The sequence below is a fragment of the Neolamprologus brichardi genome, chromosome 2 (genome assembly GCF_056152115.1).
Source record: "Neolamprologus brichardi isolate AB-2024 chromosome 2, ASM5615211v1, whole genome shotgun sequence".
NCBI classification, from domain to species: Eukaryota; Metazoa; Chordata; class Actinopteri; order Cichliformes; family Cichlidae; genus Neolamprologus; species Neolamprologus brichardi.
This window is the reverse complement of record NC_142105.1, coordinates 31,263,512-31,289,185: the sequence shown is the minus strand read 5'-3', so window position 1 is coordinate 31,289,185 and position 25,674 is coordinate 31,263,512. Positions and strand designations below refer to the sequence as shown.

The following is a 25,674-nucleotide window of genomic DNA, read 5'->3' as shown; positions in this document are numbered from 1 at the left end:
ACATTCATTTAATTTGTGTTTGGGTAACTAATGTTTGCCTGAGAATTAAAACTGAGCGACAGCACAATAGTGACGGAAATGACAAAGACCAACAGAAACGAGAGACTGGGTGAGAAAAAGGAAGCCAGTCAGCCTGCGGTGGAAGTGATAAAGGGTAATGAGTTATAGCATTCACAGGTACATGGTGATCACATATATCACAGCTCCGTCAGCTCTGGCTGATTCGTGACAGAATATTTCTGCCTGATCTCACTCACAATCTCAAATAATTATACGCTGAAGTGGCAATGGCTTTGCTTGAAGTCTATATGTGTGGCTGTGTTTGAATTAGACACATGCATTGCTCTGTTTTGGGGGGGCTCCATGCAGACTTATCAGTCTATCCAAGTGAAAATAAGAGTAACTGGTCTGCGAAGGAGAGAAAGAGAGAAAGTGGCTTCTTTTCAGATCAACATCTCTGAACAAAGCCGGAAGCCTCCGTTAATGAATTGGACTGTCCCATACTAATGAATGGAGTCTAGAGATGGGCAAAGGAAATGAAGGGAGTAGGGGGATGTCAAACTACATGAACGATGAAGTCGCTCATTTCAGGGCCCATATTACAGAAGCCTATTAGTCCTCCTGTCTCTGATGGCAATGGGCGTAATGAGGTAGTCTCCGAAGACCAGATTGATGCCTGTTTTAACACTCACGCTCCAAGGATGAGGAGAGAGCTTATTCTGAAGATGAACAATGGGCTGTGATATCCAGAAAAAGTCTTGTTTGCTCCTGGAGTGTTGTATAATTACAGAACTTAAACTTTATCCCAGAGTATGAATTTCTTTTTCAAGTTCATTTTTAAAATCTTGACATGCGACATTGCAATCAGAGGAATGTGACCCCATGTTAAGCAAGATGCCATTTCTCATATTGAGAGGTTTTATCATATTACAAATAAACTTGGTAGGTTAACACACCGTAATGTGTTTGGAGTATTCTTACTTAGTTTTCTTAACTGCCTTAGGTGATTATCCCAGCAACCCTGCGACCCTGTCAAGGATAAGTGGAAGAGAATGGATAGATGGATATTTTATTGTTATTAATATTAAGTAAAGACTTTTTGAATCGTTTTTACCATGACCAACTCATATTTAGCTCCTTGGAAAAAGGCAAACGCAGTATTACTTACCTAATAATTTTACTCAGCTAAACCAGCACTTATTCAGTCAACAGGAAAGGTTACAGCTGTGAAGCAATTTCCAAATACCCAGTCTTCTACCACATTGAAAAGATATTGATTTTTATTTTGATAGAATAAGCCCTTTAGGCCTGTGTAACACTCAGAGGCATTTAAAGGCTTTTTCCACCTAGGTATGACACATTGACGTTCACAGACAAGAAAGATGCCAGGAATTAGTTTATGTTCAAAAGTTTCTCAAGGGTGAATGTATTTCTGGGTACAATAAAACACAGATTTATTGTTTAATTGTAACAATCTAGTGTTCTGTATAGGGATGGGTACCGGTATCCGGTGCCATGATGGCACCGGTTCTGACATAAACGGTAGTAACCAGACCGAAACACAGCGCACATTTCGATGCTTTATTTCGGTGCTTTTTTTTCCTGAGCTGTGATGACTTTAGATTCTAGCCAATCATTTTACGTTTCTGAGGATAGTAGGCGGGTCCAGGTACGTACGTTCTTTTAGAGCAGAGCTACAGATTAAAAATGCCCAAGGCAAAGCGGTCAAAAGTCTGGCTGTACTTTACAGCAAAAGATGCAAACTCAGCAGCCTGCAACAAGTGCTTTAAGGTGATACTGTGATACTGTCAAAGGAGGTAACACCTCAAATCTGATGAAACACCTGGCGACGCATAGCGTTTTTTAAAAGCCGAGAAATGCGCCGTATTTGATAGCTTGCTGCGAGACCTCACACCGAGCACATCTACTGCGGGTGTGATGCCTGTTATCGGACCCGGAGTTAGCAACATCCCCCAAGAACCCGAAGAGTAGAGTCCTGGCCCCTAGCCCTGCCAGTGTAGCAGAAATGATGAGAATGATGATGGCAGCAGCAGCCGTTCTTCTCTGTGTGAGTCGCTTCATGTTGTTCGTGTGTAATTTACGTTGAGTAGGCTAACCACGTTATTACATTAATGCATGTAAGGTGAACTAGCAAACATCATCATAGCTACATGCGGCTGTCTTCTTGTTTGATGGCAGATACTGCCTTCACCCTGGCCAAAAAGGCTAAAATGACCAAAGAAAAAGTGGAAAACAGTTAAACATGAGAGGTTTTTGGACAAAGTTTGTGTTTTTTCCATTGTTTAAGCACTGCTTCCAGCCAAGAGTGATACCATATTTGCCCTATAGCTGCAGAAAAGGCTAACATTGTTATCTTTTTACAAAAAAACAGCTGAACATGAGAGGTTTTTGGACCATATTTTGTTTTCTCCATTTTTTAACACCGGTTTGAGCACCGTTTAAGCACCGGCACCATTTCAAAAGTACCGGTTTGGCACCGGTATCGGATAAAACCTAAACGATACCCATCCCTAGTTCTGTATGACTGCAATAGCTAATGAGTGTAACAAACGAAGTAAACGACTGAACAAAGAAGAGGACTGACACATTTTAAAAGTATATCTTAATATAAATATTTTATTCAGTGCATTTTTGTGTATACAACAAATAATAAACAACTGGAAGTTATCAGACAGCCACGATGTCCGCCTGTATATGTTGTTTTATCAGAGTATCTGTCTGGTAGTTGGGAACACATGATCCAACATGGGTTAATACACATAGCCTACATCATGCAGCTCTAGACCAGAATTTCCCTGCCTTCTCCCATGCAACAGATAGGTTCACCTAATAAAGACCACCTCCAGAGGAAATCAAGAGAAGAAAGTCTCCCAGAAGCATGTACCAGAAGGAAGTTATGCAGCTGAAGGGAAGCGTACATAGCCCACAAAAGGGTCCTTTTTGTACATATGTGTTTGTACATGCCCAGTGCAAGAAAGGGAAGATGTTCATTTTTGTATGACTTTATCTTTTTTTTTTCTTCACTTTTACAAATATGACGTGTCCTATAAAATGTTAAGCCACCTAAAAGTCCACAGTATTTTTTTTTTTAATATAGAAAATATTGTCACCACAATAAGTTACTCAAACACATAACAAGCATCCTGGGAAGGGTCATTCACCATCCTATGGTGAAGCGTATCAGTCAATATAAGTCGACAAAAAAGGATGGTTGGGGGTTTCGAAGTATGACACAAGCACAAAGGGAGGAACCGATTACGAGGACAAGAGCTAGAGACATTGTGACACTGTGGTAACAGAAGGGAATGGGGACACAGGATAGTCGTTTCATACCTCAGTCATCGAGTGTATCATCAAAAAGCACGTCAAGCACGCTGCCAACTCCAAAGTGGTTAAAATCACTTCCTTTGCCTTTCTTTTTTTCTTTTTTCCACAAACCTTTGCTTTCTCTCATCAAAAATGTACAATAAAAAAAACAAAAAGATCCAGCTTTGCTTTTATACTGACTTGGCTTTCAGCGGCTTAAAGGGACACTCTTTTTCTGTCTTTGGTTTGCTGGAACCATTTTTTCATTAATGAACAAAGATGCAAATGCTTAACGATGGCAAGGGAAGAGAACAAGAAGGAACATAATCAGTTCTTAAACAAAATCTCACAGCTAATTCAGAAAATTAGCAAAAACTAAGGTGCAGCTGTGGCATCTCCAAATTTTAAAAAAATAAAATAAAGGAAAAGATAAAACTGCAAGAGAGCCACACTGCCCCTTATATCTCAGGTCAGTTGTACATAGGCTTCATTTTCCCATGCTAGAGAGCTCAGTCTCTGAGCGTGTGCACTAGGACGCAGGAGAGCTACCATCTGGCTGGCCACAGTCTCAGTAGCACTAGGCTGTACCATACCAGGGAGTTTATAGGCTTTGTATTCACAGAAGCATGGATGAGACAGAGATCAGGGCTTGTACGGTACCACTGCAACCTTGTAGACCAGCACCATTACTGACTGCCCTGAACACCTGCATGTCTAACTTCCCGTCCCTGTCTAACAGATGCACGCGGGCTTGGTGTCTGCATGAAGAAAACTTACTGTGCACAGTAAAGTAATTACCAAAATAAGATAAAAATGAGCTAACTGGTATGCAATCATCACAAAAATAGAGTGTCTAAGGTCGTCAATAAACCTCAAGCCCAAAAAATAACGTTTTAATCAGTTCCTTAAGTCCAGAATGATCTATGTGCTGTTAAGTTTCTTACTGTTGATACTGTTTTGATGATGACCGACCAGGATGACAGGTGCTTTTGATTGACGGTGTCTGGTTGTTTATGTGTGATTTGTTGTCCTAGCTAGTCCTGAACCGCTGATCGGAGAAACAAGTCTGCTTGGATTCATGCTCTGCTAGAGGTAAGGTTTTACGGTTCGGCCCCAGGCCTGGGTTGGGCTACCAGGCTACGTTGATTCGTTCTGGCTCACAGCTTTCCCTCCGTTGAGGACTGCTGAGGCACTCCGACTCTTGGTGGGTGTGCCACTGCCAGAGCGGGAGAACTCTGTCAAGTCGTGGAGAGATGGCTCTCTGTACATTGCAACTGTGGAAACACAAGAAAAATGCAAATCAGGCAAACTGACATGTTTTAACAATATTAGTGAAAGAGGCAGCGTTTTGTCCACTGGTTAAATGTCTGTTTAACCAGTTGTAACCATTATATTTCCAGATCAAAATACTGCCGAACATACTAATTTCATGAGATGTTATCTGTCTCACTTGTCACCATGCTGGATTACATCATCCATTACGGCAATTAGCCTAAAAAAGGAGAGCTACCACAGCTGAATTACTGTCTCAGGCAGTAATAGGTGGCAGCTAGGGAGGATAGCAAAGTTTAATTGTTTAGTCAGCTTATTAATCAGATCATAAGCTATAATTACTTCTCTCACCAGAAATACAAAACTTGTCTTTTTTCATTACTTTCAAACATAAATATCATCATGTACCCAGGAAAAAACAGATAATATCTATGCATAACATGTTATTGTTCCTGTGCTGTTTGTTTTCTGTGATCTCACCGCAGTTGTTCTTGCCATGCTTGACAATTGTTTTTGCACTATTTTAGCACATAAACATTAAAATTTGATAAATAAAGAGATTTACATTTTAAAAACCTGAGTCAGTTGATTAATGGTTCAAAATGAGCTCAAGTATCGCTAAGAGACCGTCCTTCTGCACACACATAAAACTACCTGCTATATTATTGTTTGAATGACAAAATAATGTATTTATTTGTCTTAGTCTTTTCTATGCATTAAAAACCCGTTCATCTAATATTTTGTGACGTTATGGAAGATTGCTCTCAGCTTATCTGTCCTAGTACTTTTTGGCACCGCGTTATAGTTCCCTCCAAACTGCTGAATCAAGTAGACCCTGTTGGTGCTGAAGTAAAAAGAAAAATCTTATATTCACAGCATGACATTATAAATTCAAGAGTTTCTAGTGCTTCAGCTTTGCTGTGTGTGCAGCACTGGTCCAGTCTGCATTTAACAGCACCTTTTTCAGGAGAAATATCAGTAATCTGAGGTTCGTAGTCTTTGGTTTCAGGATGTTGTCAACATCCTTCTGCCTAGCATGCTATTTGATGTTCATTCCTCAGGGAGTTTGTGGCTGAAACAGCAAACCCAATCCTTCAGACACTTTACTTAGTCCAGCATTTTTTGTGTCAGCGGCAATCCAGTGCCCATCCTTGTATAAAAACATAAATCATTGGGAGGATTCGGTTGGGAAACTGCTGATTGGTTCCAGTCTTGTTTGTAACAGCAGGCTATTCTGTTATTACAGTGATAAGTGACTGACCTCAACATTACGGTACTAGATCATTGCTATCCTCAACACCTCTGCTATTTTATGTATTTAAACCCAGAACTGACCATATTGTCATTTTTCACATTTCTCCAAACAAATCACCTAGTAGATGCTACTCCACATAAAAGCAGGTGTTTGCTTCACGTATCAGGAGGTTTTGGGAGAGTTTTAAGAGGTTTTTCCACTTGGACTTGAAATGACATGAGCTAAACTCGCTACATCCAGAAGAACACAGTACGAGAGGCTGTAGGCTGAGGCTCACAGAGTGCAACCAGAAGAGCAGTGAGTAATGTCTGAAAGAGATGTCATCGCCAGTGTTGAGACAGATTCTTAATTGGCGCCCTGTAACACTTCTCCCTCTGAATGATTTCAGAGGGAATGATTCTCCAGTGCAAAGTTATTTCCAATCAACTCGCTACATCTGAAATTCAAATGAAGATTTAATAAATATTGTGCACTACAGGATCCTTTAAAGTTTGTACACAAGAAGGAGTATTACAATAGTGTCTCCTATTATATTTGCTATTGAAAAAAAGAAAAAAAAACTATATTTCCTCTCCAAGTTAAAATGCAGCCGCAGTCGATAGTTTTCGGTATCAGTTACAATTACTGTGTCACATAGCCTCGATCTATCCTCGTTATTCAATTCTTCTCTTTCTCTGTATTTGTCTGTCAGCATAAAGCAAGCCAGTCATTCACCAGCTATTTCTCTTCAGTGTGTTTGAGACCCTCTGGATGGCCTGTTAAATGAAGGTGAAAAGCTATTATCGTGATCTCAGAGGGCAAATACGGGTTCTTAATAAGATGCTGGCTGGGGAAGCTTCCCTAAAGACACAAGAAGGGGCACCATCGATTCAGCAAATAGAAGAAATGAAAAAATTAACTCTAAACTGGAATATAAAGCACTCTACTGCAGCTGAAATACTGAACAAAATTCCTCATATACTACCAAGGTGTTCTTTTGTGTTAAGATGAGGGATGTGGCCAGGAATATGGGATGTTTTATGATTTGGTTCTTTATTGCCATTACAAACGTAATATTTTAGGGGGGGATTTAACGTGGGTGAGTGGCAGATTTGACCCCAGGCATCTGCAATAGCCCTATAGCTTATAGGTCACCTGCTCAACCCAATAAGGTACACCAGCACCCGAGTGATGGCCAACTTTATGCTGTCTATGATTGCATAATAACAATAACAACTTCCTCAAAGCAAGCAAATGCTTGTAAAAATCTTCCTCATTCAGTCACTTTTGTCAGTTATTTGCAAAGTTTACATTGTGTGACAATCGAATTGTTCGAAGTGAAGAATACGGCCAGCGAAAGTACGTTCCAAGGACATGTACTTGGATAATTAAGCAGAGTTTAAGAGCCAAACAAACTTTCACACGACTGTATTCTGACAGAGACAATGTTTAGCAGGTGAAAAAGGACAATTAGAAACATTTTGTCTTGTTGCTGTTGCTAGCTATTATTACTGGACAAAAACCTTTTTGTAAAGTGTCAGGTTGTCTACAAAAATAAAAAATAAAAATGAAAAATGTCAAAGCAGAATCCCAATTTGGCTGAAAACACAGAAAAATGAAATTTTCAGTCAAAGTCAAGCTTCAACATTCCAACCAGTTTCTTGGTCTTTCGCTTTCAAATGTGTACTCAGCTGAAGTGAAAATAAACGGAACTGTGAAAATTTCTACTTTACAGGAACAAAGACCTGCTATTACATCAGAATATGCCAATAACTGTGCTTCATGTGCAACCATCTGATGTGCCACAATCTCAAACATGGAATTTGAGCTGCAAAGCAAAGATGAGTTCAAGACTAAGCACAACAACCTACCTCTTCTCCAGTTCTACAAACTATGTATGAATATGAACAATTTCCCCATTTTGAGGAGGTGGTTCGGAACCAATCTGAACCAAGTTCAAGCTGCAATTATCATCATCAGTACTACCATCACACTTCAGACACCCACCCAAAAAAAGGTTGGTCCAGCCACTGCATTGCAGAGACTAGTGTGAAATACAATATGTGGGGAATATCTGGCTTTTGAAGTATGTTACAAAAATTGAAATGCCTCTTAATAGGAAAAAACACTACCATTGATTTAATATTCAATCTAAGTTCTTCAACTGTACAGGAAAAAGAAATATGTGTCACAACATAATTTTAATAATTTTTTTCCAAAACAGCCAGTGTAAAACCAACCACGTACCACATTTAATGTAATATAATGCTAACGTATTAACGTAAGTTTGACATGCTGCCATGTTTATGACAGTTTTATGAGTTATGTTGGTAAAATGAATGTTAAACTGTCATAGCAATTTCTCAAATGACTGCAATTTTGTTTTAAAAATTCACAACTGCGTCAGTGACACTTAATAACAAGAGCTGTAAACATTCAGCGAGACTCCCTCATACTCAAGACTCGTGTCATAGTTTTGGCACATCCTTAAAAGTAAATTTTTATATTTAAACTTGATTATCTAAATTCAGATCATTATTTTAAAGCTCAAAAATACAGAACCAGATGACAGGATCTAAACTGCACTTAACAGTCAACAATATAAAGAAACTGCCCTCTTTTCTGCATTGTTTTGAGTATTTTGCACTGCAAGCCTTTGATTTCTTACTGAGACAAAAAATGAAGACCAGGGTGTTTTTCTTTTGTCTCACTAAAAAGAAAAGAGTCTCTCTCTCTTTGTCTATCCCTCTCTCTTCTTTCTGACAGGTAAATCTGTGTCTTGTCAAAGATGAAAGGACTGTGGCCTGTTTCCTCTGTTGCTCATGGCCACATTACCACATACATATTCTTTATGGGTGGGGTTCTCAGTGAATTTACAGTCCTGCATGGGGACTGCTAGTGAAAAGTGTCAGCCTCGCTCCGCATTGTGCCTGCAATGGAGTGTGACCAGCTTGAGGAAGCTATTGAATAGGTTCATGTAAAATTCTCTGAAGAAAATGCTTAGTGTAAAGGAGCCATATAGAAAACAATGCACTTAGTTTTTAGCCAATAATATCTACAAAAAGGTCTAAAATATAAATAAAATGAAAATGGGCTAATTGAATGGGAAAACTGATACCTTTGTGAAAAGCAACCATTTTGCATAGTAGTGTTGTGTACATACTTGATTATATGCCAGTATTTTTCATTTCCAGGGAAGACTACAGTAATAATAGCTACTGTTGCCTCTTACACTTTTGAATATAAGCAATTAGAACATTAATGCGACCAGGTATGGATAATACATTCCACAAACTAGTTCCTATCATATAACAGATATATTCTGAACCTTAGTATTGAAAAGTAAAAGCTCTGGAAAGGCCTACCTTTTAGAGGTTTGGGAAGAAAGTGGGCTGCTGGCTTGTTCTTCTTGACATGATTCCCCTTCATGATTTCTCCTTCCTTGTTCAGACCGAGGTACCAGCCCCTGCCCGACTGCTGCTGCCGGTATATCATGGAGGAGTATGTCACATAATAGTTCTCGAACACTGACTCCTTGAATTTGCACTCCGGTGTAAAGTGTTCCTGTCAGGGGATGAGGACAATCAGATATACAGGTAGTTGGACAGTAGTTTACGAGATCCAACGTTAATTTAAACTATATCTATAAATGGAAGCAGATGAAATAAATAGTTAATTACTTGATAGTGAAACCTAATAAGGCTACATGTGCTGCACGTTCAAGAAGAACTGTATATTAAGTTTCAAGCGTCTGCTTTAATGTGCCATGATAATCTTCTAAAATCTTCCTGTAGTGAAGAATGTAGCATAGATAACAGTGATATGACAGATATAGAAGAGCATTAATAAAACATACAGGCAGATTGAATACTATATTCTTATTTGGTCCTAGCTGTCAAATATGTATGAGAAGATCATTATCTTTCTGAGTTAGGGAGCTTTATGTGTACTTGAAGTTGCACATGCATCTTTTAAGGTTTTTTGAATACTTCTTTTCTCTGTCACTGATCTACTGGGTGTGGCAATTTTGAAGTTCATCTTCTGGACTCCATACTGTGCAAGAGTTCATATGCCCTTTGAGTTAGGTTTAGTATCTAGCACTTGTATGGGTTTTTCTCATTATTGCTACAACAGCATCGCTGAGGCTTATTTCCCCTGAGACAAGTTCCTATGTGTGTGTGTGTGTGTGTGTGTGTGTGTGTGTGTGTGTGTTGGTGGTGGTGGTGGTGGGGGTATGTGCTTAGCTGAATGTTTGCAGTGTTTGTGGAGCTGCTTGGATGGTAAGCACAGAAAACAGTGTCTAATCTGTTAGGAGACAATTTCCCTCGAGAGAGATCAAGGGACTGTGCGTAAGACTGTGCATAAGGCAAGTAGGGCAAGTCACTGGTGATTGTTCCTGCTTTAGAGTTTTCTTCTTTGGACACTTTGAAAATGGAAGTACATAAAGTACATGCAAACACCAGCATGTGCACAGTTAAGCTACGTTCACACTGCAGGCGAAAGCGCATCCAATCCGACTTTTCTGACCCTATGCGACCCATATCCGATCATGCCATGACAGTGTGAACGGCACAAATCCGATATTTTCAAATCCGATCTGGGTCACTTTCGTATGTGGTGCTGAATCCGATACATATCCGATGTTTCAGAAAGCGACTGCTGTTTGATGGTCAGGTCGCATTAAATCCGTCTTTTACGTCACTGACACAATTATCAGCGCCAGAGAAGCGCCTGAGAAGACATCGCGAACGCTTCCTGGCCATCCGGTGTAGATGTCAGTGAAACTGTTGGGAAGACAACGTTGGAGAAACGTGAACATTTTATTTGTTCTGTATAATCTGCAGATTCTGACAGAAATCTGCAACTATCCTTTGAAGCACCGCTCCTCTAAAACAGCAATAAGGATCATTATTAGGTTATTTACATTATTATGTAAATAACAAAATAACTTGAAGCAAAAATTGGGAAACGTGAAGTCCGAAGTCTTTATATTAAGGGCCATCAGTCAAACAATACTGTTTGTAGAGCGCGTTGTGTGTGACGTCTTCTTTTGCGCATGCGGGCCGCTTTGAGCGTTCACACTAGAGCGCGTTTGCTGTCGCATTTTATTTGTAGTGTGAACGAGCAGACAAGAAATCGGATTTGATCAAAAAATTGGAATTGAGCATCAAGACCTGCAGTGTGAACGTAGCCTTAGTCATATGTAGAATAACCAGTAAAAAATAAGGATGCCTCTCACAGATAAGAGTTAGACTCCGTCTTAATCCAAGTTAAAAAAAAACAAAAAAAACCCATGACAGGTGAAAGTGATGACGTGTCTCCAAGGCCAGCAACCCAGTGTGAGAGCATGACAAACAACATGTCACTACCAGACACAGTCATCTGCAACAGTGTATCTTCTTTTTTTTTTTTTAACAGTTCAACAGTGTCACTTTTGTGAGCAGGAACAGGACTTCAAAAGGCTGAATGTCATGTGTGATGGTTTGGTTTGAAGCGTGTATACAAGACAGTTAAAGCACACAAAAGACGGGAATGTATTGAACTTGTTAAAACAGCTCTACCACATCACACTGAGCCTTTTGTCACACAAAGCCTCAGAAGTCACTCAAGACATAAAATCTACACCTAGCTACAGTAACTGAGAACCAAGCTCATTTATCACCCCCTTTCACTGATTTAGCCTTCACAGACCATGCATCAAAAATCTCTGAAAGAAGCAGAGTGAAAGCGAAAGAAAGATGATGACACATCACCTTAATAAGATGTATCCAGTAAGCTCAGACCGAGTTCTCAGTTATGCTTCAGCATCACGAGTACCAAAATTCTACTGATAGATCAATGTTTCCACTACCATTGCAATAAGAGAGAGACTCTTTTCTGCATATCTTATGTAATTTACGGTCACACTAGTCTCTCTCCTTGCCTCCATTCTGGGCTTTTCCGACTTTGTGTCTATGTGTTGTTGCGGGTTCAGATATTGAGGGTGAGCACAAAAACACAAAAACAATAATGGTCCAGAAGAGCTTCGGTCAAACAATGATTTTAATGAACACACGCGTGGGGGGATGAACACTGCCCACCGACAGCATCGATCTCCGCCCAATAATACACAAACGGTTGTTTTATACCATCAGGGTTTGGTTTATGATGCCCCCTCATGCGTCAGAACACATACAAAGCACATACAATAATATTGACGACTTTCGACATATATGGAAAGAGCCTTCTCTCCGTCTCGAGGCCAGATGCCGACTCTCACTTATCTCCTGGAGCATACTGTCCCTTTCACAGGCATACTTTTGCAGCTACAGGCATTTGCAAACTGTTATTCGAACTCCTGGCCTAAACATGAGCCCAACTGTTGTCTGTGTGTTTGTGTCGACCTCCAACGCACTCAGCCTCACCCCGCCCATTGGCGCTTCTAACCTTTTCCCAGACAGAAGCTCTCAGTGGTGTGTGTAATAATCTTAACTAAAAGTATGTGTGATCTATTGAATAAATGCTTTGATGAAATGATAATTAATGTAATGGTAATAATGATGGTTATGAATAGTAGCAGTAAAATATTTCCCTGATCTCCACAGTGTGTGTCTTTCTACCATGTAGCGTCGAACTACCCAATTACCAGAGTTACTAATAATCTTGTATTCAAATGCATGAAAACATATTAAAGGCTTTTTTTTGCTTTGTATATTATCACAATCATCTAGCTTTCAAAAATAAAAATTGGAGCGTAAGATCTTCAGTCATGTCCGTGCAGCTGTAGGCGGGCCTATAAGTTTAAGCAGTTATGTAAGTGGCTTCAGTGTGTTCTTACTGGATACTCAAAGATCATGCTTTATTTTTAAAAGAGCTAGAAACTCCACATCGGGAGGTTTGAGGTTTGAGGGGTGGTTACAGAGCAAGTCACAGGTTTTTCAGTCTAAAGACTGGAGTTTGCTTCCTGATTTTTGCAGTTTATCCATTTTTTCTTTCCAATTTGTTTTGTTTTACCACTTGTTATAATTATTCCTTCTTAGCATTCCATTGGAACCTACTATAAGAAAATATGTTTGCTTCTTTTTAAGTTAAAATATGCCCCCTTGTGATGCCAAGGGTCCTTTCCCATGCATCTTTTAGGTTGGAAACCTCTCTCTCACTACTTAAGACCAGTGTGTCAGGACACAGATGAAAATGTCACCCGGTGCATAATTTTGAGATACCAGAAGTTTTGACAAATCAGCATTTGAGGCCTCAAGGAGGAGAAAAGACCAGCATATCTCAATTGCAGCAGCCTCCTTCAGCAGGACAGTCACTCAACGAACTACAAAAACTACTTTGAACACAGAGCTCAATGATCCATGGGTTGAAGTAGAACAAGCCTGAGCTGGCAATCCATTAGCAGGGGCACAAGGGGCAACGTACATAATATGCTGGTGGTTTTAATGTTGTGGCTGACCAGTGTAGAAAGACTGAGCAGCAGTCATCTCAGTTCTGCACGAGCAGCAATTGGAACCAGAACAACAAGCTACTCTGAAGCCAAGAGTTCTGTTCTACCTTTAATGTGGATTTGGCTCATTACTCTCCTCCTGGAGAAGAATAAGTCCGAGTCTATTGATAAACAGACAGATACAGACACACGCACAGTTAGAGCCAGGATGGAGGAGAGGCTATTGGCCATTACAACTGTATCTGAACCGATCTCTGGACAGAAGCCTCGCTCAAACTGACGCAAAGAGGGGCCAAAATGGCAGGGGATCCCCATTTCTATTCTAACAGGACTGTGATAGACAGAAACATTCAGACTCTTTGGAGTTCGCTCCAGCAGCATTTTCTTCAGTCAATAGCATGTTGATTGTTCACTAAAACCAATCTTCCAGTGAAAAAAGAAGAAAATCTTGCATCACTTTAATCATTACTCGACTGCTAGACGAAGCAGGGGGAAATCACTTTTAAAATAGAAAGCAGCCTTGTCATCTCTCTCAAAGCATTTCTCTATGGTGGATTGGCTAAATAGACCTTTAACGATTCCATGGCGCTGCATGGCCTTTTCACTGTGCAGCTATGAAAAGTCATTTTCCTAATGCTTCACAGCTGGCAACCTTACTTGGAAAAAGTTCAGAAAAGCTGTTTCACAGATAACAGAAATGGCTGAAGTAAATCAGATGAAGTAAGTCTCCCGTGTGTTTGATATGACCTGGACAATTACCCCTGCTGTGCTAGTACATTACCTTGTTCCTAGTAATGAAGCCTGGAACTGTTAATAATTTTTTTACATTTAATACAAATGGAAAAAAAAAATCAGTCCTTGTCTATTCATATATTCCTTCTAAAGAAGCTTTGAAAAGGATGCCTTTATTTAACTTTATAGACCCTCTTTGTATTAGCATGCTCTTTGACATGCCTGGTAGGCAGAATAGAGATGGAGAATTAAAGGTTATCTTTTCACGATTTATTATCATGAAAAGAGGGCCTTTTTATTCACACATTTTTAAAAAATATTTCCCTGTTCATTAATTACACATTGAATTGTATGATTTGTGGTTCACAGGTTGGCTACCCATATATTCTATGTTATTAAAAAGATGTCAGACCAGTAGTTCTTAGTTAGTAATTGAATTTTTTTTATCATTATTAAAACTTCACAGCGTTTATAGGTTTATTAAATTTTGCATTTTGAAAACGACAAATGAGTTGCATCAAAAGAAAGTGCAGCTCTCATTTCAGCAGTCACAAGCTTATCCAAATGTAGTCTTATAAACAAAAGGCTTTTATTGTCAAATAATATTGCATAGAAATGTCTTATTCCATTTACATACAGAGAACCGTCTGCTGTTTTACAACAGCTGAAGGCTCGGTAGTATTGCCTGAGCACGGTCTAATAACTGCCTGTAGGAGGGAGACATTTAAAAGCTGATGAAGTGTTAAACATACTGTGCTCAAGGATGTTTCCTTGTCATTTTAAATCTCCATAATGTAAAATACATTGACATGCATGGAAAGACCCACAATCTCCATCTGGGGAACCTGCACACACACACACACACACACACACAATTAAACAAATCAAAAGTGGTATGGGTAACCGTTAAATGAATATTCCATTAGCAATGCAATCATGTCAAGAAACACTGTCAGTTACGATGCACTCTTAAATTGTTTGCTTCAGGGGAGTAATTGCAGCCCAGTAATGTTTTTCTGATCCAATCAGCTGGAGGAGAAATACTAGCATAATGGGACTGATCTTCTCTGTAAATATACTGGCTGGATTTCGACGAGACAAGACGAGCCAAATCAATGCTATGTGCGTATTCAGCTGCCATATCAAAACAAAAATGACACCAATTATACCAGTGCATTCAGAACTGAGTGTTGTTCTTTGCAGACACATTAATTCACAGTGACTGACTGGGCAGTGGAGGCGAATCTTACTAAAACTGTTTTTTCACTGCCAGTGAAACTGGACTAAAGGGTTTTTTCTGGGTTTCTTTTTTTTAAACTTTAGCTAAAGAAGAAGAACATACTGCCAGTGGTGTTCAGTTGTTTGGGGATAAATTGAGATTTTTAATCTAGTGGAAAAGACCCTTGCAAATACCAAACACAAACAGGCACACCCACACAGGGTACACATTTAATTTACAAGCACAAGCACATACACACAGCACAAAGTAGTTAATGACACAGCTCAATGGAGTGAAACCATACAGCAGTGGCTATTTACCAAAGGCATTGTGCTTGCTAAATAGCTGAAAAGGCGAGCGCCAACCACATATCAAACAGGAGCACACTAAAATACAAATACATCATGTACAAGGACATAATACACTTCTTTGATACCCTTCTGTCTGTAATTTTCTTTGCTGTGCAGTGCTAGTTCTGAAGAGCGTTCACGGGATATTTTCTGTAATTACAATTTACAGATGACTCTTGAATGCCTCACATGCTGACAGTTTGTATTTGTGACTGCTGACACAAACCTCACAGGCAGTAGATTGTCATGAAAAGTGAGAAAATATTTTTTTTTTACTACAAACACATGTTTTGGTTACATTTTAAAGAATAAAACCCTTTAATGGCCTCTGAAGAAAAATATTCTGAGTTAAAATGCATTTCTAAACATAAACTAAAATAGTAAGTGAGACTTCAAAAAGAACCTTTTTCTTTTCCAAACCACTCTTCTGATGATCTGTCCTTTAACTTTTACATTTTTTGGCACTTTTTAAATGAGCACGCAGGACTTCACAGAATCTATGACCGTTGTATAGATTTAAATGTCAGGTATTTTAGCCTATAAACTTCAGTAGTCGCCTGATAAATATCCTCACCCCAAGAGCCCTGAACTCTCCATTTTACACGTATGCTCACACACAGCAGTCTAGACGAGACTCAACTGGAGCCATAGTGACTCACACTAATTCAAATTTGACCCACCAGGAAATTAATAACACCACTTCTAAGGCACCTCGTGAGATATGTGCACACACCTTAGCTCAGCATCTAAAAACATGCTTGCAGATCTGAAACTATATCAGCAAGCATTGTTGTATCCATATTAAAAAGGAGTGAGTTGGTAACTGCATGTTTTTGTTGATTCAGTTATTCCTTGTTAATAATATTAGTCAAATTCTAATGCAAAACAAGCTTCATTAATTCTGACAAAGGAGAGAAGCAAACAGGAAAATAGAGGATAGTAAAGTAAACTACATATTAATTGGATCTTCCTCTCCCACACGTTAACACTGATAGATGAATATATTTTCACTGGTGCATTCTGTCTCACCCACACATGTGCATTCTTTTTTCTCACTTTTCATTTCTCTCACACTACCTTTTTCTTGGTGTATGTCTTCTGCTCCTAAATGTACCGAACACGTCGTAATGTATGATCAAATACACAGGGAGGCTCAAAAAGGTATTCACTTATTGGGATCAAAGGAAATGCAGAGCACTGGTTGAACCAAAAAATGCATATACATTTATAATAAATGACAAAATAATATTCGTGTCTAAAATGTAATCTGTAATCTGCCTATATATGAATTTTGGGAATCCCCTTTGTTTTATTACAAACGTATTTCCACACTTATTTATGCACAAACCAATGAATGTAGAATAACTATATCTATATTATAGCAGCACCACTCAATTCCCAACCCAGAGCACATTATCTGCTGTTCCACTGTTGATTAGGATTCTCCCTACAATAACTGACTCCTGGCTTAATGTGTGGCTAGAAGCCAACACTTTACCAGAGCAGCTATCCCAACAACACAAATACTAATTGCTGGCTTTCCATTCACTTCAGTTTCATTACTAATTTAGCTGAAATAGAAAACTCAACAACCCAATACTTATGTGCATTCATGCAATTTTAAAAAAGAACAAAAAACAAAACAAAAAACGACTCTATTTCATCTGAGCTCTTTTATATCTCTTTGTATCTATTACATATAAAACAGCATATGTAAAATACTGTTTTAGCATTTTGTCCTGGGATTCCCTCATTGGATAGAAACTGAGTTTTCAATATGGTGATCCGGATACTTGTTTCCCTAAAAGATGTAAATATATATAACTCACATCATCCCACAACATCTTTTTCACTTATAACACTGATCATGCCGCCAGACTCAGCCAGAATCTCACCAGGATGAGAAAAAAATGGGTTGGGAGTTCGCCTTGTAATCGGAAGGTTGCCGGTTCGAGCCCCGGTTTGGACAGTCTCGGTCGTTGTGTCCTTGGGCAAGACACTTCACCCGTTGCCTACTGGTGGTGGTCAGAGGGCCCGGTGGCGCCAGTGTCCGGCAGCCTCGCCTCTGTCAGTGCGCCCCAGGGTGGCTGTGGCTACAATGTAGCTGCCATCACCAGTGTGTGAATGTGTGGATGACTGGATATGTAAAGCACTTTGGGGTCCTTAGGGACTAGTAAAGCGCTATATAAATACAGGCCATTTACCATTTACCATCTAGTGTTGTAATGACTCATTATGTATGCAGATGTCTTACCAGTGGAAAGTTCTTAGTGTGATTATATAGACTTTGAATTGGATTTTGAGTTCAACAAGAAGGCATCAGTCAGACATTTCAGGAAACCTGGTCAGAAAGTTTGGAATAAATGAATATCATCTGCATAGAAGTGACAGAACCAGAAGTACCACCGTCAAATAGTCTATTTTGTAAACGTGTCTTAAAATGTTATTTCAAATTCACAACAGAGTTGTTGCAATCAAATACAACACATGTAACCAAGACTGAAACGTAAAAAAAAATGCATACTATGCCAATCTAAGGCAATAGATTGAGAGTGTTTGCCAGCGCTGTCCTTAGAAAACGTCGTTTTTACCGTTTCTTGCCGCTGTAAACACCACAGTTCTGTTCAGAAAAAGTTGAAATGGAGATTCTGGGTCGCTGCATCTTGTTGCTGTGTCATCTTAAATCAGTCATGTGATTTTGACACGCCGGCGCGTCCATCGACCCCAGAGGGTTCATTTTCATATAACAACTATTGTTATGTTTTTAATTTTCAGTCTGTTTTTTGAGGTCATTATTTTTATGCTAACATTATTTTTTAATGCAGACAGTTTCTCCTCAGTGATGTTTTCTTTCCTTCAACTTCTGTTAATGTTTTGGCATGTAGGAAAGGTGTTTATAGAAGGGGATAGCCAGAGCACAATTTCCATATAATCTGCATAAAATTTGCATAAATCAGAGTGATTGTCACTCTTCCTGTCTGATGTCTGCCTAAAGCACGGATATATTCATGCCTACGAACTGATAGAATGGTAAGAAAATATTTTAATAGATAAAGTGAGTATCTCAGAGACTTTCAGTAAAGACTGAAGGCTATTGAAACTTTCTCACTTGACTGTAGATTTTTTTAAAAGGTCATATTCATATCATCTCAAATGAGTTTAAGTTTTTGCTAGAGCTGCTGGTTTGAATCTAACTGTTTTTTGCAATGCCACCTCTGCAACAGACCAATCATTTTGTTTTAATACATATAAAATGACTGGGTTATAGTTTACTTTTAATTTGCCAGCTAGCATTACTGCTTGCTTGGCCGTGGGTCAGGCAGTAGAGCAGGTCATTTATTAATTATAAAGTTGGTGCTTTAATCCATGGCTGCTCCAGTCTGTATGCCAAAGTATCCCTGGGCAACATAGTGAACCTTGATACGTCAAAGCATGAATGTGTGTGAATGTTACATAGAAAGCACTTAGGCATAGAAACAAATGACTGAACTGTTGAATGAAACATGTATTATAAAGTACCTTAAGTGCTCAAGTAGAATAGCAAAGCACTATATAAGAACCAGTTTATTTACTGTATGCACACATACTAAATTCTGCCTTACTGGATGTTGAACCTGCCAGATATTTTACATGTTTGTAAGACATTTTATAGCAGCAGTAATACTGGCCTCTAAGAGGGATATCAAAGGCCTTTTACTATGGGTTAATTAGCAAACACAATTGAGTTAATGCTAGTTCATGCTCAAGTGGATCTCTGTAAAATGTGCATATGTTTATTAGTCAAGCAAACTTTAAGCCTGATCCATTTTATTTTAGGGGGAACAACTGCAAAGACAAACAGACACACTTGCAGCTTGGAAGTTCCACATGAATTCATAGCAGCAATTGCTTTGTCAGGGAGCCAAAGGCTTAAGGCCGATATCGGCTTAAGAAGAATGTCCCAGTATGTCGTAAACAGCATGCAAACTATCCCTGGATTGCCAAACTTTCTTCAGTCCCTCCCACCACCACTTAACCTTCACACCAAAGCTCCAGCAAATCTTTGTTCAGTACCAAGAAGAAACCTCCAGAGCTGCAAAATAAAGCCAACACAAAAGTGGAAAACCTGGAGTTTAGTTTCTCCAAATGGTAATCAGACTCCACAGACTTTCATGTTGAAATGTCCAGCTTAGCAGCGCTGAAGAATTATATTTATGTCAGGTACAGAAGACATTTTTGGCTCTGTGGATAGTTTCCTTTTTCATGGGATGATCATTAAAGTGGACTTAATCTGTGTGCTGTTAGTGCCTTTAGGATCATTTTAATGGATTATGTGACTTATGTCATGGCTTTTGTTTCGGTACAGTCAACTAAAACGTTTGTGTCTTAGTTTTGGTGAGTGAAATTTCTGTATTTTGTTACTTCAGTTTGTTACTTGGCACCAATTAGCTGATATGTCGGACTATGCATTGTAGCCATACAGTAATGATTGTGTAGCCGGATGGGCTACTCGCTCTTCTTTTTCTCTTTTTCTCGCTCGCTCTACCACCCTCGCTCTCTTTCCGCTGCACTCGCTCCTTGTATCGTGTGATTGGGTTAATTAGGAACCCACCTGCATATTAATTACAGGGTGGTGTTTACCTGTATACAGGTAAGCCTCCTTTTGACCTCTGATTCCTCCCGAGCTTCTGGTGCAATACAGCAGTAAATGCTGGCCTATTGGTTAATTTACCGATACGATCGGATTGTGTGACTGCTACAGCGCGGCTGTTTCTCTTTCCTTTACTCCAGCCGTGGTGGAGAGACGCGTGAGTTGCGTCCACCGTACAGTACAGCACCTCCAGTCTTGGGGGTTTGATTGCCGCCGCACCCTCTCAGGGACCAACTGCCTGATTTTAAGCGAAGAGTCGAGATGCCTGCCTAGCTGCTGTCTTGTCTTGCCTTGTTTTATCTTGTGTTCTGATCTGTTGGCCGTCCAGTCTTGTTTCTGCTGCTTGCCTCGCCCCTGGGGGCTTTGGGTCTCACGCTAAGCCCCTTTTTGGATTATCGTTTCACTCCAGCTTTCGCGGCTTGATCGGGGCGATCTTCAGCTGCATATTGGGCGGGTGTTACAAAACTGGTACTGCCTCTCCCTTTTCTCCCAGTTGTATGTTTATTTTTTTTTGTAATTTGGGACACCATTTTAGACATTTAGTGCGCAGTCCTTGTTGTTTTGTTTTTATTTTTTTAATAAATAAAATTGTGTTAATATTTGAGCCGGCCTCAGTGTGCATCCCTGAACCTGTGCAAACGTTGTTGTTGTTTTAATTACATTTCATTTCTAAAGTTCATATTTCCTGGGCTAGAATTCCCCCCCAGGTGGCGTTGTCACTTTATCTCTTTTATAACCCCGCCGACCACTTGGTCACAATTGCAACTTGCTAACCAAGATAGCAAACAATAAATGATAAATTTGCATTCCACTTTTCATCCGTCCAAGTTCACTTGTGGCTCCAAAAAAATCAACAGTGGCCAAAATATTAATCACAATGGTGTGTGTGAAGTGCAAAACCAGCGAGTGACTGTGGCTACATCTTTTATGCTGCTCAGTACTAATGTTTCACTGTCAATATTTTCTTTTCACATTTAAGGTTTTAGCTCTATTTCCAATTTAAAGTAATGGTGTCAGCTCCATATAAACCTATTTATTAAGTGGTGCTTGTGTGTGTGAGAGAGTACATTCAGGCCAGAGACAGAGTGGCCAGGAGGTTCGATCGTCTTCTTTGTTCATCTCATTATTTTCAAAATGTGTAACAGATAATTTGTCAGCAGCAACTGCAGAGTAAAAAGTCACAAGATCATTAGGTTTGTTGTTTCCAAACTTGATGCCATTAATTATTTGGGAGACCTTTTACCATAAAGAACAATTCTTAGTAATTTGATTATGAAGACATTCTGTCTACAAGGAATGTGTACATGGAAGCCCTCTGGGTGCACATCTAACCAGCCTGTCAGTCTTCTTAGTGACACCTGCCACTGAGAGGTAGTACGGTGGTGGCATTTGCAAAAAAAAACACTAACAGGGGTAGGCAAACAACTGAATGATGCACTTTTTCACTGCTGAGCCTGCTTACACACTCCTTGAACTCCTTATTCATGTTAAATTAGACCATTTTTTTGTTTTGGTTTGTTGTGTTTTTCTTTTTAGTCAGGCTTAGTATGACGTGTCTTACCGATGTGTACAGGAAGCCCTCACTGTTCATAGCCAGATAGAGTTTGGTCTGCACCCCCTGGATGGCCACAACTCGTAGCCCCACTGGAATAAGGTTGAACATGGCTAGAAAGAGAAACAAATGATAACAAATTTATTCTGCAAACAGTACACTTATGTTAAACAACATATATGGTAAATAACAAAACAAAATGCAACTTCGGTACAAGTTTGAAGTTGTACTGAAAAAAATGTCAATGTAAACCAATTACAATATTGTTTTATGATTTTATTGTTTCACTGATATTACAGTAGCAAATGGGGTTACTATGGCCACAAGTGCAGGAGGACATGTCATGCTGTTTTTAGTAACTGTAGTCAAAGCACAGTCAGTAGAGCAAAATGCAATCATTGAGAATTATTGAAGAATCCACTGGTAACGGTAACAAAGAAAGCAACCATATGTTTATTGTTTTAGCTCTTGTGTTGCCAATTCTGCATTCACATTGAAGAAAGAAAAAGAAAACCTTGCATAACTTTGCATGCATAGACCACATACAAACACACACACACACACACACACACACACACACACACACACACACACACACACACATATACAAAAACTTGTCTATGACCGGAGGGCTGAATGCAAGTTGTGAGGTTGACAGAGCCAGCGGCAGCCCGGCTGCTGTGTATAGTATATCTCTACCTAATTAGTGTTAGCCTGTATAGTGTGTGTGTGTGTGTGTGTGTGTGTGTGCGCGCGCGCACGTGTAGATTTCATAAGTTGCTGGCACTGAACACCGCAGGCTGACTAGAGGAAAGCACATGAATGTCCACCTGAGAGTCTCCATGCTTGCTTCTGTTCCCAAAAAAGGAAACTTCTCGCCTATTGTACTGACTATTGTTGGACACACTCCCAAATTCCACTGCTACTGCTGTGGGTTGTTGTAACATTTGATGGTACTAAATAAAGCAAGTAAAGTCCATAGAAAAATAATATTTCTCTTAAATTTCCCCTTTTGAGTGTCAAGAGTTTATGTTATCACATTATAAGAACTTTTTGATTTAGACACACGAGAAGACAAAGGAAACTTCTGTCAGTTGAGCTGTGAGTCAGTGTGCTTCCTTACTATAGATCCTCTTGTCAGCCACTTAGTAGATCTGTAAAGTCCTTAGAGCAAAGCACACTATAGGGGTTTTATGATCGGCTATTTCTTTTGCTCTTAATAAAAAAAAAAACCCTTCTGACTCCCTTCTCTCTGGGTTTTTTATTACATACAATGCTCAAAGGCATGTGTGATATATTTACTTTGTACTGCATTTTCAGGTCATTTCGGGTCCTGTGAAAAGTCCCAGAACCAGTCATTCTCTAGTTCTGTCTCTTTCTTATCTCTCTACTCCTTCTCTTCTTTTAATCCATATTTTCGTTTCCATCTTCAGTCACCACATGAAGTATTCTTCTGAAAATACACTCTTGTCTGTTCTAATATCCTTATTGACATGTTTCAAATCATCTATCCCAGCTATCCTCCTGCTTAATGCTAATGAATTTTGTTTATGCATGGTGGATGCTCTTCCATGCATCCATTCTTAGGTGCTTGTGCAGTTGAGTCAGCTGCAGAGTAAAAAGTCACAAGCCCATTAGGCTTGTTGTTTCTGAGCTTGGAGCCATTAATCAGGAGACATTTACCATAATCTTCAGTAATTTGATTATGAAGACATTCCGTCAACAATGATTGTGCACATGCACGACCTTTGGGTGCACATCCAACCATCCTGTCAGTCTTCTTAGTGACGCCTGCCACTGAGAAGCACTGCAATGGTGACATTTGGAAAGAAAAACACTAGAGGGGCCGTTGTTAGGCAAACAGCTAAATTATGCATGACTCGTTCACTCTTGGACCTGCTCGCATACTTGTCTATTATAATATCTATTATGACATGTTTCAAATAATCCATCCCATGAGTGTAATGAATTAGATGGCGACTTGGCTAATCACAAGTAATATAAGCAGCTCTCATAAAGTACTTTGGTAAAGTCTAGTTTATAATGTCCATATTATACAACAGTTATCATACTTTTTCTCTAATCTACTCATTATATAATCAGACCTTCTGTTTATTTCTCCTAACAACTCTAACTCTTTCTCACTGCTGCTGAATGCTGCGTTTGTATGGTAGATTTCCTTTCATGCAATTCTCAGTGAGATTTTTAGATGTAGTATATTTAAGTCAAATTGTTAATTAACTTGTCTGGCTAAAGATGCATCCCCTCTCAAACAGAAATGAAGACCGTCATCATTAATGCAGCTTTCAAAAAGATGGCACTAAAAATCATAACGCTCTATATTGCAGACGTAAAAATGACAGTCTGGTGCATGTTGATGTTTTATACAGCTCAAACGTAGGACCTGTACTCTAACTTATGCATTTAAGCTGATAAATATGATTGCCAAATGATTTTGGACCTCTATAATTGTATTTGGACCTGTGTAATTCAATTTTGCATCGACTATTCCTTGTCTGTAATTTTGACCTGATTTGATGGCTCCTCTTCTCTAAAACCTCTCGCCGTTCTTGTCTTTGTAATTGCACCCTTCTCACTGCATCATTCCACTGAGTTTTCTGCCACGATACTCCCACCAAGATGCGCACGTACACATCTGCACTCTACTTCATTTCAGAAGGATTACCAGCTGGTTTACTGGTGGGGATTTTCGAGAGGTGAAACTCAATTACTTCTTGGCTCCTAGAAACACCTGAGCACACTGGAGAGGATGATAGGTCTACCACCCACTCACAGACCTTTCCTGCTGCACAGAGGAATATGGAGTAAGAAGGGCGAGGAGGCCTGAGGGATAGTTTTCACAATTGCTTGCAAGCTGTCTAAGTTCCACGTACTAGCAGCCATGAAGTCACAGAACAGTCACATTTTAAATACTTTCTTTTACTCATTCTGGGAGCAACATGACAGCAATTAGAGTAGCCTGAATATGACAATATGACAAAGTATTGAAGCTTAAAAGGAAGCTGTGGTGACAACAGTGTAAGGCGCTTCTGTGGTGAGATTAGTGTTGAACTAGTGATTCGTTGGTTGAGGAAAGTGGGTTACTTAAAAAAAAAAAAAGCTGAATTAGTTAAATAATAAATAAGATTCTTGTGATGTGATTTGACATAACTGATGTGTTACACATTAGGAGCCATGCCAATTAGTTTGCCCTTTGGGATTTAGAGTATCTAAAATGATGGATTCAAACATCGAAATCTATTTACAAAAATGAGGTATGAATGCCTCAAGATTGACAGTAGTGTGCATGCTGAAGCGTAAAATGCCCTCCTTCTTTCCTCCCCAAAAATGTTTTTCCCACTAGGTTTTCTTAGTTGTGATACAACACAAGAAAATATCTGATACTGTATAATATTGGAGGGAAAAAATCCATATTATTCTGTGAGACTTGTATGACTGGTTTAACAGCTACACTTGGTCTTCTAAACAAGTGGAAGTAGCAAAAATCAAATCTTTGTTTGTTTTTTGGGTTGATTTTTGTTTTGTATTGTTTTGTTTTTTCTGTGTATCTGTGTGTGTGTGTACACATTTAAGAAGGTCCTCTCCCACCATCACAAGACACCAGTAGCTCCAAGAGGACTGTGCTCTCCGTCACCATGGAGACAAGCGCACCCAGCGCCTAACAACGCTATTTTTGGAGCAGTGCAAAGAGCTTCACTCTTTCTCCTTTTCCTATTCAGCAGCAATCTTTATTTTTTTTTTCCCTCAAAACTATTTTAGTCCCATAATGCAGGTCAGTTGTTGCATAAGTTAATAAAAATGAGACCATCCAGATATTATGGGTGGGGTGGTCTGTGTAAGAAGTGAAGTGCAACATTTTTTGGGTGCATGTTTGTTTGAGACGTTTCATAAGCTTTGCTTATACTACT

The 25,674-nt window shown here is 39.3% G+C and overlaps 1 protein-coding gene across 2 annotated transcripts in view; it reads right to left on the bottom strand.

The window, feature by feature from the left end:
* Positions 1-2,608: 2,608 nt before the first annotated feature.
* The window catches only part of fgf13a (fibroblast growth factor 13a), a 94,352-nt gene continuing 71,286 nt past the window's right edge, over positions 2,609-25,674 (bottom strand). For both annotated transcript variants that reach the window (XM_087851108.1, XM_087851112.1), the window contains 3 exons: positions 21,755-21,858; positions 9,199-9,397; positions 2,609-4,601 (listed from right to left, as the gene is read on the bottom strand). In XM_087851108.1, the coding sequence (XP_087707234.1) occupies positions 4,465-4,601; positions 9,199-9,397; positions 21,755-21,858 (440 nt within the window). In that variant the 3' untranslated portion in view covers positions 2,609-4,464. The remainder of the gene's footprint in view (positions 4,602-9,198; positions 9,398-21,754; positions 21,859-25,674) is intronic.